At 41.6% G+C, this 19,281-nt stretch overlaps 2 protein-coding genes across 2 annotated transcripts; one reads left to right on the top strand and one right to left on the bottom strand.

The window, feature by feature from the left end:
- The first annotated feature begins 4 nt into the window (after positions 1-4).
- On the top strand, positions 5-7,114 carry rpp40 (ribonuclease P/MRP 40 subunit). Its single transcript, XM_088350785.1, has 8 exons — positions 5-169; positions 2,079-2,208; positions 2,284-2,352; positions 5,092-5,178; positions 5,264-5,386; positions 6,403-6,583; positions 6,644-6,781; positions 6,843-7,114. Exons 1-8 carry the CDS (start codon positions 71-73, stop codon positions 6,994-6,996), a joined length of 981 nt encoding a protein of 326 aa, XP_088206911.1. The 5' UTR covers positions 5-70; the 3' UTR covers positions 6,997-7,114.
- A 1,030-nt stretch (positions 7,115-8,144) lies between these two features.
- On the bottom strand, positions 8,145-18,032 carry cdyl (chromodomain protein, Y-like). The gene is made up of 7 exons (XM_088350775.1): positions 17,779-18,032; positions 16,172-16,796; positions 15,518-15,738; positions 13,380-13,552; positions 13,113-13,323; positions 11,368-11,511; positions 8,145-8,749 (listed from the first exon to the last, which is right to left on the bottom strand). Exons 1-7 carry the CDS (start codon positions 17,800-17,802, stop codon positions 8,594-8,596), a joined length of 1,554 nt encoding a protein of 517 aa, XP_088206901.1. The 5' UTR covers positions 17,803-18,032; the 3' UTR covers positions 8,145-8,593.
- Positions 18,033-19,281: the final 1,249 nt, after the last annotated feature.

The raw sequence follows: 19,281 nt of genomic DNA, 5'->3' as shown, positions 1-19,281 counted from the left end.
ACAGCTGAAGAAGATGAAGAAAATAGGTACGTCATTTCCGGTGGCGACGATTCCTGGCTGAAAAGCAAGGATGAGCGCCACAAGTCAACTTGAGTGCGAAACTTCTTCGCTTTTGCATCCTAACGACAAACTTGGGGAGCACATAGACCGCCTCAACTTCATCTACCAGGTGAGTACACCTGCGCGGTGTTTAGCATGAAAAGCAAGACAAAAAAACTGAGAAATACAGTGGTACCTCTTCTTACGAGCCTAATTTGTTCCAGTATTATCGCCGTAGTTCGAATTGCTCGTGTCTCATCTCATCAGCTGCACCGCTTATCCTCAGTAGGGTCGCGGGGGTGATGGAGCCCATCCCAGCAATCATCGGGCAGTGGGCAGGGGACACCCTGAACTGGTTGCCAGCCAATCGCACGGCACACGGGGACAGACAACTCACTTGCTCATTGTAACGAGTCAATTTCCCCTATATGAAATCATTTAAAACTAATTGGTCAGTTCTTGCTCTCCCAAAATAACTTCGGTGAAACCTAAATACTTGTAAAACACACCTTCCTAGGCATTAAACGTTCAAATAGTAATTCATTATGAAAACATATTGTAAAAATATGAAGTTTTGAGTGCTGGAGACTGCATTCCCGTTAACCTTAGTTTTCCACGTATCTTATACATTTATTTCAAATTGAATATGCCATTTAACAATTTGTATGTTTTTTTTTGTTTAGTTTTAAAGCCGATCTCGTCCTGCCCATTTCACCTCTAATTTGGATGGTCTCAGTCACTGATAGCAAAACAACGTCATTGTGATTGGCTAATTGTGAATTTCCCTTCGGGGATGAATAAAGTATCTATCTATCTATCTATCTATCTAATATTGTCACAGCTTGTATGTAAGGTTTATTATTAGCTAAGCTTGACAGAGATGAAGAGAATATTGACTGCACTTACTATACACTTAAAATTGAAGTTAATGTAACTTTAAATGAACGTACACACAAGTTTTACAGTACCGTATTTTCCGCACTACAGGGCGCACCCCCAAAAAAATAGTTTTTGGTCCTATATCTTCCATAGATAAGGCGCACCGGATTATAAGGCACCACAATGGGAACGTGGACAAAACAGTCCGATGATTCAGTCCAACTGAATACCCCCTTAACATTCCCAAAGCTTGCAAAGAAGCAAATACGTGTCGTAGACACGTGCGGATGCGGTGTCCGTACGATGTCACTTAAATGCGTCATTTCAAATATCATTCGGAAGGTTAAAGTCTTGGAATTCAAGAAATGGCAACCATTCCTTAGTTTCTATTTTCTTTTTCGCTCGCAACTTTACTGTGCATATGACAATAAACACTTGGAATTGAGTTTAATTCACTCAACTCATCACAGCAACATCAAGATCGTTCTAAAACAAGATACCGGGAAAATATAAAGCCGCATAGCTCACCTAAGTTCTCACGTTCAATAATGATACGCAATCATGGTCTTCTTACAACCGTGAGTGTAGTCAATCCAGGAGAGTAAAATGTTTACAAATACAGACTAATGAAACATGTTTCTTTATGGCGTAGTTCAGCAAGCTTGCTATTCAGTCATCTTTTTCGGCCAATTGCAGGGTTTGTTTCGGCCCTCTAGCCTATCCGAGGCTCCGAATAACTTTAGCCAATAGCGATCGATTCAAATGATGATTGACACATTGGTTAGCCAATGAAACGCCGGTATATAAATCCCAGCATACACCGCGGACTACTCCACGTTCGGGGGAAAATCGAGTCGGCGGCTGTTGCGTAAGTTGCGAGACCTTGCGATTTAATATTGAGCCATATACAAGGCGCACTGTATTATAAGGCGCATGGTCAGCTTTTGAAACAAATGAAGACTTTTAGGTGCGCCTTATAGTGCGGAAAATACGGTACAGTTTTTTTTTTTGCTTGTAGTAGTTTGCATGTGCAACCTGGATGTGCTGTTTCTGGTGTTTAGCAGCCTCTAATGGTGGCCTCTGGGACTGCTGGTGAACCGGATTTTCCTTTTGTATAGCCAGATTTTTGTTGCAAATGACACTTGTGGGTTTTTTGCCAGGTGACGGTTCTGCTTCCGGACGAAAACAAAGCGCCTCCGGTGCTCGCCGAGGCGTCGGGAATTTTTCACGATTTTTACCTGGTCCGCGATCTTCCGCTTCACGAGCTTTTGGACGCCGGCTTGAGACGCGGTAGGTAAAGGTGGCTTCTTTCCTCGCACTTCCCCGACACGTTTCCGGTGATTTCCGTGCTGGTTTTGGCTTCAGGAGGCGTGTGCGGCATTTCCTACAAGACGAGAATCGGGGAAGACAACTGCGCCTTCCTCACAACACGTGGTAAGACCAAAAAGTGGGAAAACTAGGGCCTGTGGGCAGCATAGATGAAAATGATCAAAGTATAATAAAAAAAAAAAAAAATATATATATATATATATATATATATATATATATATATACGTAAATAAAGTACTGGGGGTGCGAACTTTGTCGCCACTGTACCTTTCTGTGTCTACAACAAAAATACTACAGAAAAACTACAAAATTTCTACAAAACCAAATACCAGATTTAGTGCTTATAGAGATCCTGCTTTCATTCTGAAAACACCGAAATACTATATAAATACTACGACAGCAAAGGTACACTACAAAAACACTACTACAGAAATACGACACCAGAAAATCTACAAAACACAACCACAGTAATATTACAGAAATACTTCATAAGAAATGCTATAAAAATACTACTACAGTAATACCTAAATACAAATTGGTTGGTTAGTGGTTGGATCCCTTAGTCACATGGATGGAAGGGGCACCATTTTCTGTGGTGTATCTTGGGCAAGTACAGCCTGGTGGCACCCATCTGGTTTCGAACTGGGGTCCTTACACATGATAGGCGAATGTGCTTAACCACTGCACTGCAGAAACACAAATACTACTACGGAAATATTGCAGGAGAAATGCTGGAAAAATACAACCCCAGTAGTACTACAAAAATAGTAAATATACTACAAAAAATCTATAATGGAAATACTGTAAAAAAACTGCAGAAATCATACAAAAATACGACTACAAAAATACTTTGAAAATAAAACAGCAGTAGACAAAGCACAACAAGGCCATTAAAAGCAATAATATCTTGTTGTTTTCATGGAACTTACCTTTTCCCCCTGGCGTGTTTGATTGAATTTTTGGGTATTTTGGTTTGATGCATTGATTTGTTGTATTGTTTACCAGTATCTGAAACTCGTGACAAAAAGTTCCAGGACACCCGGACAGAAAACTCTTGAAAAGTTGCCTGCCCAGCCATAAAGTTGCCTGCCCCATTTTTTGAAACACAATAAGACGACTCATCGCAAAAAAACCCATTGTTTCAAAGTATTAAGTTTTGAATATCAGAATATATAACAGAACAACACTTTAAAATTACATTTATTATAAATCTACCTATAAAATTCATTGCATGTATATGACATGGCTGATTTCCATCTGCCATCAGTATGTAGCTGTATTGACTCATCTTCATTCATGCAATATTTGCGTTGCGTCGTCTGCTACAAGCCCTGGAACTCCTCTTTTCACGATGCTCTTAATGTACGTTTATGTTTTGTTGCGTCATCCATTTTGTTAGCTTCTTTTGAATCTTTCTTCTGGGGCTGAGGTTTTGGCTTGTTTCTCAACCACTTCTCCATTTTTCTCATCCTCTCTGTGCTTCTACTTTGGAAAATGATATGCAAATGCACGACCTTATAACGCTCGGGAAAGTCCGGAAGCACAAAGTTATTCGACGCGGGCTTCTGATTGGCTGCCGAGTATGCAAATTGCCTAACGAACAGAAATTTCCAAATTAAAACTTTTTTTTTTTTTTTTTCCCTTGAAAAAGTTGTCGGCCACCCGGGCGGTGACGTTTCGTCAGTTGTACGCCCGACGTAAAAGATGCTCGCCCCGGGCGTCCGGCCAGACGTTATTTCAGACACTGTTGTTTACGCAACATTGCTATTGAATTTGTATGGAAACGTTATTGCATTTTGTCCAATAAACCATTAAAAAAACAGGATTGTGTCGTTTGCGAATGGAATGGTTCTATGAGCCAGCTTTTTGAAGTGAACCACAGGATCCTGCTTCTCGCCAATTCGGGGCTGGCTACTTTTGAGATACGAACGTGTTGTTCACAAACAAAACGGCTCTTTGAAATAAACGATGGGAGACTGCTCGTTACAAGTTGACTTTAGAGTGAAAAACAAAAGGTCATTAGAAAATCGTAGAATAATATATATTTTTAAAGTAGTGATAAAGTTGTTGTGGTCAATGTTACGTTATTATTGTTTATTTATGGATTAAAACAATAACAAATTTGAAAGGCCGATTGGGAGCCGAAAAAGCAGACTCTTTTAGTACGCTGGGCCGAAAGAGTCATGATTGCCATCTCGCAGCTATTTAGTCATTTTTGGGTTTTCATAATATTTTTTGTCCATTTTTGGTTGTTTTTCATGTTTTTGCCCATTTTGGGGGGATGTTCTTATGGTAGTTTGTAGTTGATTTTTCTCCCCCACATTTTTTTTGTTTTGGCTTGGGTTTTTGGAGTCACATTTGTGTTGTTTTTTTGGTAATTTTGACTTTTCAATGTTATTTCAGGTTGTTCTTCAGTCGATTTAGGTCATTTTTAGTTCATCTTTCAGATGATTTTCAGGTACAACTGGTCGTTTCGGCGACAAGAGCCGTTTCCTCCAAAAAGAGCCAGAATTGCCTTTTAATAGTTTTCCCAGACATTTTTGGTTAATTTTCGTTTTTGTCCATTTTTGGTTGTTTTTCATGTTTTCAATCGTTTTTTTGGTCATGTTTCCATTTTTTTTCTTTTTTTTTGGTCAGGTTTGTTTTTAGTTGATATTTGGTCGCTTGTAGTTTTTTTGGGGGTCGTTTCCGGGTTGTTTTTTTGGGGGTCATTTTTTGTGTTTTTAATGGATTGTTTTTCGTCCGTTTTTGCTGAAAGGGCTATAATTCTTTTGACTAAAACAAGCGCCCCCGTGTGGTGATCTGTGCAAATTACCACTAATGTTTTTTTTTTTGTGTTTGCAGGTCACCTTTGCCTCTCATTGGACAAAGACTCGTACGAGCTTTTGGGCGTTCAAGGCAAAGCGAGCAAGGCTAAGAACGGCTCCCATGGTGAGGGACCTTCTTAGTCACTGTTCTGGGACACGCCCACTTCTTGTTATCAAAGCTCATCTTCTATTTTGAAACCCTCCCTTAGTGGTGGATGTGGATTTGAGTGCCGGGAGCATGTCGCCCGGCAGTCCAGGCTACGAGCGTCTTTTCTGTGGTCTGACGAGACGCGTGCCCCTCAAGATGGACTTCCTGTTGGCGCCCGGATCAGGTAACTCGCTCCTGACACCTTCTGGTAGACTTTGGCTTTGTTTCAGGTGCTGGTTTTTTGAGCAGCGTGCCTAACATGGCAGTCTACTGAGCAACAAGAAATTGCACAATTGATGTTTTGAGAAACAATGTTCTGTTTGCCCTCTTTGCTTCCTTCCTGTTGAGTCACTGCAACATTCATCCTTATCAATATGTGGTGGCAGATAATTTATTTTATACACAAAATGTCTGCTAATAAGGTAATACAAGAAATTAAATTCGTGAACTTAATTTGTTAGCTAGGGGTTTTTCCTTTTATTTTCAGAACCAGCTGCCCTTGAGAGAGAGTGCCGTGTCGTTCACAAATGTGAGCCGGCTAATATAAGTGAACAACAGGAGCTGGCCCCTGATTGGTGGGGAGTCGTCAAGATAGTGATTGGCAAATTTAACTGCTCTTTGAAGTGAACGACAAAAGCCAGCTCTTGACCAATCAAAAGCCGGCTCCCTTTGAGATAGTGACGTGTCATTATTAAATGTGATCGGCTCTTTGAAGCGAACGAAGGGGGGCTACTCCCCCACCAATATGTAAAGCACAATGAGCTGGCTCTTTAAAGTGATCAGCCTCTTTTTAATAGAGATGGGTTGTCAAAAACATAACAGATCTTTGAAGTGAATCAGGAGTCAGCTCCCTTTTTAGATAGTATGTCCTTCGCAAATGTAAAGTCTTTGAGCCGGCTCCCTCGAGATAGTGATATATCGTTTGCAAACATAGCTGTCTCTTTGAAGTGACATACAGGAGCCAGCTCTTCTTTGATGGGGAGCTGCCTCCCTTTGAGACACACTTTTGGTCTTTCATATGCTTTTTTTCTATTGAAGGCCCGTGTAATCGGTCAATAGGCTTGGTGTCTTTTTTGAAAGTGCCATACAGTGAGGACAAAGAGTAAAAGAAATACATGAATCAACGCATAGAAAGGAGTCAAATCTTGGACTTTGTTTGAACGCTAATGACACATTTTAATATAAGACGTTCGTCCACAGGGGGCGCCGCAGCTCTGGAGCCGCTGCTCTCCAAATCCAATTGGTCGCGGCACACGCCGGAAGTCCTAAGTAGGCTGGTGAGCCATTCGTGCCGGCCCGTTCCGCCCTCGCCTGACTTGCGTTCATATGATCCGTTCGAATTCCTGGATTGGCTGGGAGCTGTCCAATCCGAAATAAATTGGTGAGGAGATGGGACTTAATTCGTTAAGGCTGGGCTCCCTGACTTTTCGCCCCCCTGTAGCGACGATGCAAAGGCCGACAACTTCCTGTCTACCATGGCGTGTCCACAGCCATTGGTCGATTCCGCCAACAGCTACTTCCTGTCCGTACGAGGCTTGCTACTTCCTGAAAAGGTCACCTCGCTCGTCGGGAAAATCAGGTAAGCGTTGACCCGCGTGTAGGCGTGGCCTGTCTATTAAGCCCCGCCCCTTTTGTCACAGCGACTTCCTGGAGCAGCCCCACTCGCCAGCGTGGGCGGCCATGACTATTTACGGATTTACTGACAGCGTGCGATTGGCCGAGAGACGGTTCTTTACGTTGCTGCTGTTTCCTGGACACGCCTACTCCTTGCACATGGCCACGCCTACCTCGTGACCGCGCCCACATTGAGAGCAACGTTTTCTATTTTGTTGTTAAAGCCAATTGACAGTATGTTTCTTATTGTGATTTTTTTTTCAGCAAATAAAGGCAGTTTCTGGGATCAATCCTTAAAGGGACAGTATTTAGTGTCTCCTATTGGGGGAAAAAATTATAGAAAAAGCTCTTTGACCTAAAAAAAAAAAATCTAAAAATACATGAGCTACAGTAAACATACATTTTAAAAATACTTTGGGTAGAGAAATATTTGAGATAAGATGAGAATTACAAGGAGCAAGGATGGTCAACTATTTGGAGTCGGCTGGGAGCCGCATCGCTTGCAAAGATTTGGCCCAGGGGCCCATCCTGGAGACCTATCCCATTTTTTTCCTTTATGAATAAATAGATATACATGCAGACATCTATATGTTGTTTTATATAAAATAGTTCAATCAAACACAAAGCAAAGAATATATATATATATATAAGGCCCCTTTTTTAATCACGATTAATATTTAATTTTGTAATGTTACTGTTTATATTTTTTTAGTATTTCTGCACTCTTTTTGTTTTAGTTCTGTATCGTTTCCATAGTAGGATTGTTGTATATCTGTAGAATGTCCTATTTTGTAGTATTTCCATAGCAGAATCTTGGTAGCATATGTCGTATCAGTTTTATTATTTCTGTAGTTTTTTTTTTTAATTTGACTTTAGTGGTATTTTCGTAGGATTTCTGCAGAAGTAAATTAGATTTTTTTTTATTGTTTCGGACAGGCCGGATGAAAATGCCTGGTGGCCCGCAGGCTGTCGTTTACCCACCCCTGACCCTGATGCGAGGGGTATCCCAAAAAGACAAAAACCTTCCGTCTTTTTCATTAGCGTTTTCCATTTGATTATTTCCTTGGGTTTTAGTTTTTTTCTTGTTCTTTATTTTTATTTCCTCCTTTTTCCTTTATATTTTTATTTTTTTATCAGCCATTTTGCTGCTACAGGTAGCCCAAAAATAGTCTTTTTTTACTTGCTGATTTTTTTTTTGATTTTTCAACAAATTTCTAATTGTATTGCTTTCTTCGCCCCACTTTTATTATTTTTCCCTCTTCTTATCCAAAAAAAATGGTGCTTTCATTTCATTTTCTTTTCCCCCTTTCGTTTTTAAAATGAGCAGATTTCTGTTACAAACGGTGTGTCTTTTTATTTGACATCATTTTCCATCTAAGTCTGCTTATTGAGTTTATCAACAAAATAATGGACACATTTATTGAATATGAAAATACAGTGCTCAACTGCTTGCAGTCCTAGATTGGTGTAAAATTGGCGCCTCCTGGTGGCCAAAGTGCTCATAGCATATCCTGAGGACAAGTTTAGCCATTTGGTCGAGATTCTGTTCTGCCGCCGGTTAGAGGGCCAGTCCCGATCTTGAAGGCCCCTCCCCCAATCCTTTTCCCCTTCCCAGACAGAAAGACATTTTTTTTTATAAAGATGGTGGGGGGAGGGTTGTGGTGGCCATAGATACTTCCCCAGCCTGTTGCCATACTGCCGACGTGGAAAAACTACCAAAGTAAAATCCTAGCAGACCCTCGAGCACCTCACCAGTGGTCTGGTTCCTGTCCCGGTCCTAGTCGAGTTGTTGTGTGCGCAGGTGTCTCAAGATGGCGTCGCTCCCCTGAGCGGCGCCCCAAATCCTCTTGAGAGCTTCGCACTCGCGATCATTGCTTTGCTCAAGAGAACTTCGGCTGGAGTTCCTCAGCAGGGATTTGGACTCACGCAGGACCTGGACCATAACCACAAACACGATCGGCAATTTGAAGTCAATGTCAGCACGAGATTGAGTAAATGAAAGCAAGCCCGCATGTGAGCTCAAGTTCCTGCGCCAAGTGAGATAGGGAGGGAGACTAGAGAGGCAGCAGGTGGAAATGAAGAAAATAGTGAAGAAAGGGTAAAAAAATAAAGAACAAAGCAGGAAAAAAGACATGACTCTTCAATCGCTCGTGTTACAGTCAAATAATTTGCAGCTATATCAAGTCAATTTATTTGCAAACACTGCACCTCCACTATAAAGCGTTATTAAATACAGTTCTGTATTGTGCAACTAATTAAAATCCACAAAAAGTAATATGTGACAAATACTTTTTTAGAAATGGTAATTGCATGTCATTGTTGTTGCAAAAACAACCGACCTGTGGGCCGTGCAACTTTTCCAATAGTCAATTCATTCAAATGTGAAAAAATAATTTTGCATATTTTCACAGCCATAAGGCCCACCCATCATGCAGTGCGCCCTGTGTCTCGAGTAAAGCGGCGGACAGACACCAGCTGGTCTTAGGTCACAGGTTTGAGCCTTGGCCGAGTAAAGACCTAAAATATTTTGGGGTGAATCTGATATTTTGTCAGATTGTTCACATTTCATATGTGACATGTATGCAATTTCCCCTTGATTTTATGCCTCTTCCCGTGTTTCCCACAAGCAGATGAGGAAAAGTGACATCCCACGCAATGCATTGTTTGCGGAAGCACTCATGGATGCCAACCTCGTAGCGTATGTCGCAATTTGAAAGTCATGATCCTCTTGGTGCTTTTGTTACATGAAGACAATGTCATTTTTCCAACCGGACCACGACTGCGGTGGCGCATACATTTGCAGCGGATTATAATGAAAAGAATGGATTGTTAACGCCTGGGCGGGACTGTTGTTAGAACTTTCGGAATGTGACTCTGAACATGACTCTGAAAGTGAAGGCAAACCTTTTAATGGAAATATAGCAAAGCAGTTCTAGCCAGGAACTGAGGACGAAGATTTTGACAGTTATGTCATGGATTACCGGTAAAAAAAAATGTGAGTGCAGAGCTGTTTTGCACCAGCTCTTGTTGAAAAAAGAAAAGTTTTATTTGTGTGTTTAACTCTGCAATCAATACTTGAATAAACCACAACAAAACTCTGTTTTGCTTTCATTGTATTTTTACATACAGCAACTTCACGGGAATTCAGTTTTTGGATGTTTGATGAGATTTAGTTGCCACACGCAGGAGCCAAAAAGAGATCCGCAGGTTCGAGAGCGTTCTCCATTAGGGCCCTGGTGCTGTGGAATGCTCTTCCCCCTGAGATTCCATCTGCAACCTCAGTGGAAATGTTTGAATCTCAGCCTAAAACACACTTCTATTCTGTAGCATATGAATAACCTATATTTTATGTCGACAATATCTGTATATTATTTGTTATTGCAACATCCATTCCAGACTGGTCATTGTGGAAGGGGGATTACCTTATGTGCGGTCCCTTCTCAAGGTTTCTTCATTTTCCTTATGTTGATGTTTTAGAGTTTTCCCTTGCCCTCATGTAGGTTTTAGATTAGTGGATGGTGTCATAATAGCCTGTGGTTTGCAATAATCTGTGGTCTGTGCAGCCCTTGGAGACTCATTGTGATTAAGAGCGTCACAAATAAACATGACTTGACTGACTCGTGGACGTTTGGAGGGAATGTTGGTTGCCACTAAAGTAAATCGGTGATGATACGAAAGACAATCGCAAAATTTTACTAAATCATTTAGTTCAAACAATATCTTACTAGAACGCTTGGAAAAATGGATTGGTCTCTCAGGAACTGTCCTCTTATGGTTCAGATCCTACCTCTCAGATAAGACACACTGTGTTAAATATGGTGAAATGACATCGGAGTCCTTTAGTGTTACCTGTGGCGTTCCGCAGGGTTCAGTACTTGGCCCCCTTCTTTTCCGCATTAACATGCTTCAATGAGGTGATATTATCCGTAAGTATAATATCAGTTTCCATTGCTACGCAGATGACACTCAACTATATCTTCCGATGGAGGAATCTGCCACGCTAAACTGTGGAAATTTGGAGGCCTGCCTCACTGACATAAAAGAATGGATGTCACTCAACTTCTTGCGCCTTAACTCTGAAAAGACCGAAATGTTAGTTATTGGTCCATCTAAATGCCATGACTTGTTCTCAAAAACTGCTCTGAACATTGACAAATGTAATATCACCCAGAGTGACTCAGTCAAAAATTTAGGTGTCATATTTGACCACCATCTGTCCTTTCAAACACACGTGAAGAATATGACTAGAACAGCTTTCTTCCATCTTCACAACATTGCTAAAATTCGTCCTAAGCTGTCTCATAATAGTCTGTAGTTTCCAATAGTTTTCGATCTGTGCAGCCCTATGAGACTCTTTGTGATTAAGGGCTATACAAATAAACATGAATGACTTGACATGACTTAAAAGTTTCCAAAACTGGATTTCAGACATTTTAATGCCAATTAAAGCCCTAATTTTTGGAAGAATGACTTGATTGCCTTTTAGGACTCTTAAGGATCGACGGTTTCCAAAAGTCGTCATAATCCCAATGAGACGGAAGCGAGACTCACCATCGCATCAACGGCAAGCATCTCTTTGACGCGCATCATGACTTCCTGCGTAAAAGTGTCCGGCCACAAAACTTGCGACACCAGACCTTTGGCGCAAGCTTCCTGCGCCGTCAATTTGCGCCCGCTCAGGAGAAGCTCGTTGGCCTGCGGGCACAAAGCGGGCACGGATCAGAACTGGCACTGATGCCCGTCTTAAGTGGAAAACGACAGTCAACTTTTGCGGAACGCATTAGGGCTGCAACTAACGATTCATTTCGGTCAATTATTTTTTTGATTAACCGATGAATCTGATTTCTTTAAGGCATTTTCAATTTCCACTTCTTTATTTAAATATAGAAAAATAATGGGTATTCTGTGTCATAAAACCATAAAAAAATCCAAGTGTTTGTCAATTAACTTGACAAACAAAAATATGTACGCTATACACCTGCAAATATGTAAGATTCTATTTTCTTACCACCTTTCCAAAGTTCATATTATATTTGGACTCATCATACAAAACTAAAAAGGAGGAGAAATACATTTATTTTTATGTGTTCCAATTGTTTTTTTTAATCCACAAAAATATATATATCCAAAATATAAAAAAAAACACTTTTAAAACTTTGTCATCAAATTTGTGTTATTGGTTAAATCTTGGTAAATAGTAAACATTCCCAATATGAAAAATATACGTTTGAGAATCTGCTCCTTGTGGAGAGTTAAACATGCCATTATTATTATTTTTTTTCTCTATTTTATATACTTCTTTTCTGATTTTTTTTTCTCTGCGCTTCAGCACCACTTTCTATTCCCGTGGAAATTGTTAACTTTGATTCACAGTCAAACACTACAAAGTTAAAACTTTCATGCCAATTTTGTTTGTAGTGATGCAACTTTCAAGATTTAGGATTTTAAAAAATGTAAAATAACTAGTGCCGGGGTATATTAGCGGACCGCGGTCCACGGTCCATGACCGGACCGCAGCACACCTCTCTGTGGGCCAGGGCGAATTGCACTTTTAAACAAAAAAACCCAAAAGAAACTAAAACATTTGTCCGTCGCCGATTTATCACATTACTATTTATATCTATCCATCCATTATCTGCACCACTTATCCTCAATAGGGTCGCGGGGGTGCTGGAGCCCATCCCAGCTGTCTTCGGGCAGTGGGCAGGGGACACCATGAACTGGTTGCCAGCCAATCACAGGGCACACAAAGACAACTCACTTGCTCATTCATACCTAGGGACAATTCAGACTGGCCAATTAACCTGAGATGCATGTTTTTGGAGTGCCCGGAGGAAACCCACGCAAGCACGGGGAGAACATGCAAACTCCGCACAGGAGGTTCGATCTCATGACCTCAGAACTGTGCCGCATATGCGCTAACCACAGCCCAGCCGTGCTGCCATATATATATTATTCTATACTTAATAAATAAATGTTTCTACTTAGCAAGTTTTGACTATCTTTGGACCTTTAATTTAACCACTGCAAAATGTACACATGAATGGAATAGTTTGCTTTCACCTAAAAATTCGTATTCAGAGTAGCAGCACCAAAGCTCTTATCGTTGCATCTACTGAAAGGCCAAAGGGAGACAGTGTGTGTGTATGGATTGCGTATAAATGCAAAAATCTAATGATATATCTTGGGTGTGAGTCTCATATTGATATGTAAAGAATTTTGTTTGCAATTCTTTGTCAAAAATTCTCCCCGAAACGTTTTAGTGACGCGCTCGTCGTGGGGTGCTGTGTACAGACCGAGGGCGCGCCCATGATGCGCGGGAAGGTGAAGCTCGAGCACGCGTCGGGCGTCTGCCCGTAGGCGGCGTAGGGCGTCTGAAACCAAGCCTTCTCATTGGCCCACACCACGTCGCACAGCGCCAAGATGGCCGCGCCCAGGCCCGTGGCCGCCCCGTTGACGGCCGCCACCAACGGCTTGCCGAACTGGATGAAGGTGTTAACGAAGGTCCTGAGGAGCAGAGACGCTTATTCACGTCGTTCAAAGCGCAAATTTACAAAAGTTACCTGAGGCTTTCGGCCATCTTGACGCTCTCCTTCTTCCTGTCGTCCGTGAGGCGCCGCAGCAAGTGGCGCAGGTCCAAGCCGCAACAAAAAACGCCGCCCACGGCGCTCAAAAGGACAAGCTTGCTGTCGTCCGACGCCGCTGTCGCCATGGCGCTCTCCATCTCTTTCATCACCTGCACAGGGCCAATCACGCAACTTTATTGGAGTTTTGATATTGGACACCTGCAAAGATCGATTGCATAGGATACCAGAGTTGTTCCGTATGTTGAATATCATTAATCATTGTTGTGCATTAGTTTGACTACTATGCATTCTTGACATCATTGTCACTTTTGGCCAATCATGAAATCATCAAATAAAGTATCCCCACACCCTTTAGGCAGTGTCTGAAACTCATGAGAAAAAGTTAGCGGACACCAGGGCAGACAACTCTTAAAAATTTGCCTGCCCAGCCATAAAGTTGCCTGCCCTATTTTTCACGACTTGAAACACAATAAGACGACTCATCGCAGTATTAAGGATTGATAATCAGAATATATAACAGAACACTTTAAAATCAAGTTTATTATAAATCTACTTAAAACATTCATTCCATGTATATGACGTCACTGTTTTCCATCTGCCATCAGTATGTCCCTGTATTTACTTATCTTCATTCATGCAATGTTTGCCTTGCGTCATCTGCTACAAGCCACGTGAATTCCTCTTTCCACGATGCTTTTAATGTATGTTTACGTCTTGTAGCATCATCAATTTTGTTAGCTTCTTTTGAATCTTTCTTCTGGGGCTGAGGTTTTGGCTTGTTTCCTAACCACTTCTCCATTTTTCTTGTGTTCTCTGTGCGTCTACTTTGGAAAATGATATGCAAATGCACGACCTTATAACGCTCCAGAAAGTCCGGAAGCACGGAGTTATTCGATGCAGGCTTCTGATTGGCTGCTGAGTATGCAAATTGCCAAATGAACCGAAATTCCCAAACCGGACAAAGATTTCGAAATCGCAATAAAGCAAACTTTTGTTTAAAAAAAAATCTTTCTTTTTCTTTTTTGAAAAACTTTTTGGGCACTCGGGCGGAGACGTTTTGTAAGTTCTACACCCGACGTAAAAGATGCACGCGCCGGGCGTCCGGCCAGACATTTCAGACGCTGCTTTAGGGTGGATCATCTTTTTGGAACCTTTTTATAAAATGATTTGTGAAACCTTTATGTAAAGTCCCACTTATTTGTCTGGCTTTTAAGTCAAGTCCTACTTCTTTGTCTATAGCCCATGGATCCAACTCTTTTGAAGCAAAATGCTACTTTTTGTTACCTATTGTTATGAAAGGCTACCATTTTAAAACAACTCATGTTATTGCTATGCAAGCTACGTTTTAATATGTTACGACCAGGCTTTTAGTTAAAATGGGCTTTGTCAACCACTAATAATTCCGGTGACCGATCAAATTTCCCCATCACTGATAAGTTACTATCAGAACCTATCTGCAAGCTTATCTGGTGCCCGCAGGCACCACCTTGGAGACCCCTGGTCTAGCCTTAAAGTCAAGTCCTATTTGGACTTGCTTAGAATAAAGAATGCGGTTCTGTTTTACAATTGCACACCTACACAGGAGATTGTATAGGATGCCAGTTTGTCAATTTGACTATTATGCACTTTTTTCATCATTGTCAAAATTGATTAATAATGCTGCTGTTCATTTGATTTTCACACACTTTAGGGCGGATCTGCTTTTGTAACCTCGATTTAAGAAAAAGAAAGGGCTCAGGTGAGGACCTTGTTGAACAGGTTTGAATTTGTTATTTAAAGGCTTTCACTTTCTGTCCCTGCAAGTTCAAAATGAATTACCTATTCTGGTGGGCCTTTTGTTGCTTTTTTTTTTAAGTTTTGTGTTTTGTGGCCCATTTTGAGGCTGTTACTTAATTTCCCAAGACTTTTTGATAGTCCAGTTTTGCAAGCTGGGAGATGTAATAGAAATAAAAAGCTTAGGATAAGGCCTTTTAGAACAGGTTGAATTTTGCTACATTAGGTTTGGGCCTCCTCCCTGGTTCTCCTTGCAAGTGCAGAATCCATCGATGCCTTCTCTCTTTACTTGAGGTGTCTACTAAAGTTATCAAGTGAACGGGTGCGCCATGGTTTCCCACCTCGGGATTGAGCGTGTTGTTTTCGGAGCTTTTGGTGGCGAGCAGGATGTGTGTGAAGCCATCTTGTTTTCTGACTACAATGTCCCGGTACCGGTACGCGCTCTCCGTCTGACGGACGCTGAAACGTAAACGTTTGTCGAAGGCGGCGGCGCGTTCCTCTGCTCGACGCTTTGCGGGGGCGCCTGTCGATGTGCCCGCATCCTCCCTGCTGTCGTCGCCACCTGGAGGTGAAGAGTACAAAAACACATAGAAGATATCCCTTTACTGCAAAAAAGGTTGTACCGGCACCCATTTAAACGACGCGAAAAATGACCCAAAGAATTGTGGATTAAATAAACCCTACCAAAATAAACAACTACTGAAAAACAACCCCAAAATGGCCCAAAAAATTATCTAAATAGACCTAAAAACAACCTTAAAAATAACCTGAAAACAACTAAAAAAAACAACCAATGCCCAGCAAAAAAATGACCCCAAAAACGACCCCCTCAAAAAAAACGTGAAAAAAGACCTAGAAACAAACCCAAAAAAAACATTCGAAAACTAAAAATGATCAAATAATTGAAAAATAACTAAAAGAAATGAAAAAGCACCAGATGCCTCTTCTGGATTGGCCTTCCCCTGCAAGGGAGGATATCGCATGCTTATTCTTACCCGCGGCAGCGCGGGCACGCAGGGCTACTAGCGCTAGCGGCGGATGGACCCGGGACCGGATGCCCATGCGGGCACGCAGGTCCCCAGGGCCTAGCGGCACGGGGACCGGCTGTTCCAGGGCCACCTCGGGGGGCACGGCGTGGGCGTCCCGGGCATCGTGGGCACTAGGGTCCGTGTCCGCCTCACAAGGAGACTCTTCGGCGTCCGGGGGAGCGTTCATAGGGCTTCTGGGCACCAGGATCTTGATGCCACTTTTGGACAGGTCCAGGCTGCGGCAGGCGGGCGGCGCCGGCATCAGAGGCACCGGCGATTCGCCCTCGAGTCCGCCAGCTGGCACCTGGGTGGACCGGGCCTGGTCGGAAGACGGGTCCTGGCCGGGGGTGGGCGGTGGGTGGCTGACAAAACCACGGGGGTGGGCACCCGGGCCACTGCGGGTAGAGCGCACCAGGTTGGCATCGGGGTTGCGATGAGCGTGCTGTCGGTTGAAGTCGTGGACGTATGCCATGCAGGTGGTCAGGTGCGTCTCGGGCTCCCAGGTGTCCCCTTCGGCCCCGTAGCCTCGCCAGCGGACCAGGTACTCGGTCCGGCCTTTACGGTTCTTGCGCTTGTCCACGATACGCTCCACCTAAGGGCCACAATTGGTAGTGGTGAACAGATTCATCCACATATCGATATCATCGATACTAGGTAATACTAGGATCAGATTGATACCATTGTCTTGGGATCAGTAACGATTTCCCATTTAATAAGCACCATAACAATGTTTTTAGGGGGGGTCATAAGATTATACTTACATAAAAACTCAATACACTTTATTGGCAATTTGACTGTGTAATGGAAGAATATTTTAGTTGTCTTGTTGACAATCTGATGCAGTATTTATATATTTGTAACATTGCTGCTTGTTTGGTTTGACTCTCTACTTTTCTTCTGAATTTTATTTAGCAGAAGTATTATTATTCATACTGTTAGTTTTTTGAATCTGTATTGTTTACACTACTTGCCTTTTCTGACTTTATTTTTAAAAAAACATGCAATGGAAAGTGTTTTAGTTGTCATGTTGACATTGTTATATTTGTATTCTTGTCCCATTGCTGCTTTTTTGGGTTTCACTCTTATGACTTTTGATCTGAAACAGTTTAAATAAAAATATATTTAATATTACATGCTGTAGACATTTGCTTCGTAATTATGTTAAAAAAGTTAAGAGTGCCTTATATATATATTTGCTGTGTAATTTGTCAATCTAAACTGGGACAAGACAACCATATATATTTTTTTAATACAATATGATAAATAATATAAACAAACAAACAATATAAACAAAACAACAATAAAAAGTTGTAGTAACTTGAATAGTAAGCTAAATATTACACACTGTCCCTTTAAAGTTTCCATTGTAGTTTGATAATTTAAAAAAAAAATCACTTTTGGTGCCTAATTATCTCTGTGTTGTGTTAACATCATTCTAATGAACTGACTCAAGGGGTAGGCAAATTTTTAGACGATTAAACGTCATTTCCAAGCATAGAACGACGTGATGTGAGCCGACAAAGTGAATTAGCTGCCCGGTTAGCCGTTAGCTCTTGTTAGCTCGTTAGCCCCACCTCGTAAAAGTTTTCGGTTGCCATGAAGACGGGCCCCGCGGGCCAGGCGCTTGGCGGGGGCGCGTTACAGTCGCCGTCGTCGCTTCTTTGGTTCTGTTGGACCTCAAGAACCGTCGCCAATAACACTTAAAAGCTCTGCCGGCGAGCTAACTGCGGCATGCTAGCTAGACGCTAACTTTAGCCTCCTGTAAACTTCCTTCTCGTTATTCTTGGAGTTTACGGCGGTTGGCATCTATGATTTTGGCACATTTGCGCCCTCTATCGATCATTATGGAGAATTGTCTCTGCCTCCTTCATTTCTATTCAAAAGTCCTGTAATCCTTTAAATATTGACATTTTTTTGCAAGCTTCTGTTCTGACATTTCAAAACAAACTAAAATCAAATGTTTTTTTTAACATTTTGAAAGATTTCAATTTATGTAAGCGCTTTGGTTCTGACCTTTCACAATAACACAGGGACTCACAGAATGCTTTTAATTTTTTTTTAAATCTTTTATTTTTCTACGAGCTTCCGTTCTGACCTTTCATAATAAGATGAGTACTCTCCTTCACTGAAAGGAATTATTATTTTTTTCATTTGACATCTTTTAGGTTCTTGCAAAAGTTTTTATTGTGACCCTTCAGAATAAGACGACACCTCATATTCACTGGAGGAATGTTTATTTTTTTAATTTGTAATATTTTATTTGCAAGAGCTTCCGTTCGTACCTTTCACAATAAGATTAGACCTACCCCTGTCGTGCTTTTTTTTTTAAATTTTGTTATCATATTTTTTGGCGAGAGCTTTAGTTCTGACCTTTCACAATAAAATGAGGATTCATCCACACTGAAGTAAATGTTTCCTTTTTGTAAATTTTGTAATCTTTTATACTGTGCAATCATTTCCATTTCGACTCTTCAGAATAAGATGAGGACTCACCCTTACTGAAGCGAATGATATTTAAAATATAGAAATATTTTATTTCAACGAGAACTTCAGTTCTGGCCTTTCACAATAAGATGCAGACTCTCCTTCATCGAAACGAATGTTTTTGATTAATTTATTTGTTTTAATCCGTGAAGCTGCGGCAGTAGCGCAGGAGGTAGAGCGCTCACCTTGGGACCAAGAGGTAATAGGTTCAATTACATTTGATGTCAAAATGTCCTTGGGCAAGACACTGAGCCCCTATTTCCCCTGACACGTTGGTGGTGACCCTGCGTGTGTGTGCGTGAATGGGTAAATGTGAAGCACTTTTGAACAGCTTCCTTGCCTGAAAAGCGGTAGATAAATACAGACCATTTTCCATGAAGGGCTAGACAAAGAAATGGGACACAACCAGTGTTCCCTCTAAGCTGCGCGCGTGCGCAATCGCGCACTGCCCAGAGCTTTTCCGCGCACAAGAAAATCGAGCCAGCTCACAAAAATCAGGGCTCGAAATTGCTAATTAAGAAGCGAATAAAGTTAAAGTTACAGTGCATGAAGGTCAAAATACACGGGTTCCCCTGACGCTGTGTTCTAAACGC

Source organism: Urocampus carinirostris, chromosome 1, assembly GCF_059441175.1.
Source record: "Urocampus carinirostris isolate Australia breed hairy pipefish chromosome 1, RoL_Ucar_1.0, whole genome shotgun sequence".
NCBI classification, from domain to species: Eukaryota; Metazoa; Chordata; class Actinopteri; order Syngnathiformes; family Syngnathidae; genus Urocampus; species Urocampus carinirostris.
The sequence above is the reverse complement of the archived record's forward strand: the minus strand, read 5'-3'. Positions and strand labels throughout refer to the sequence as shown.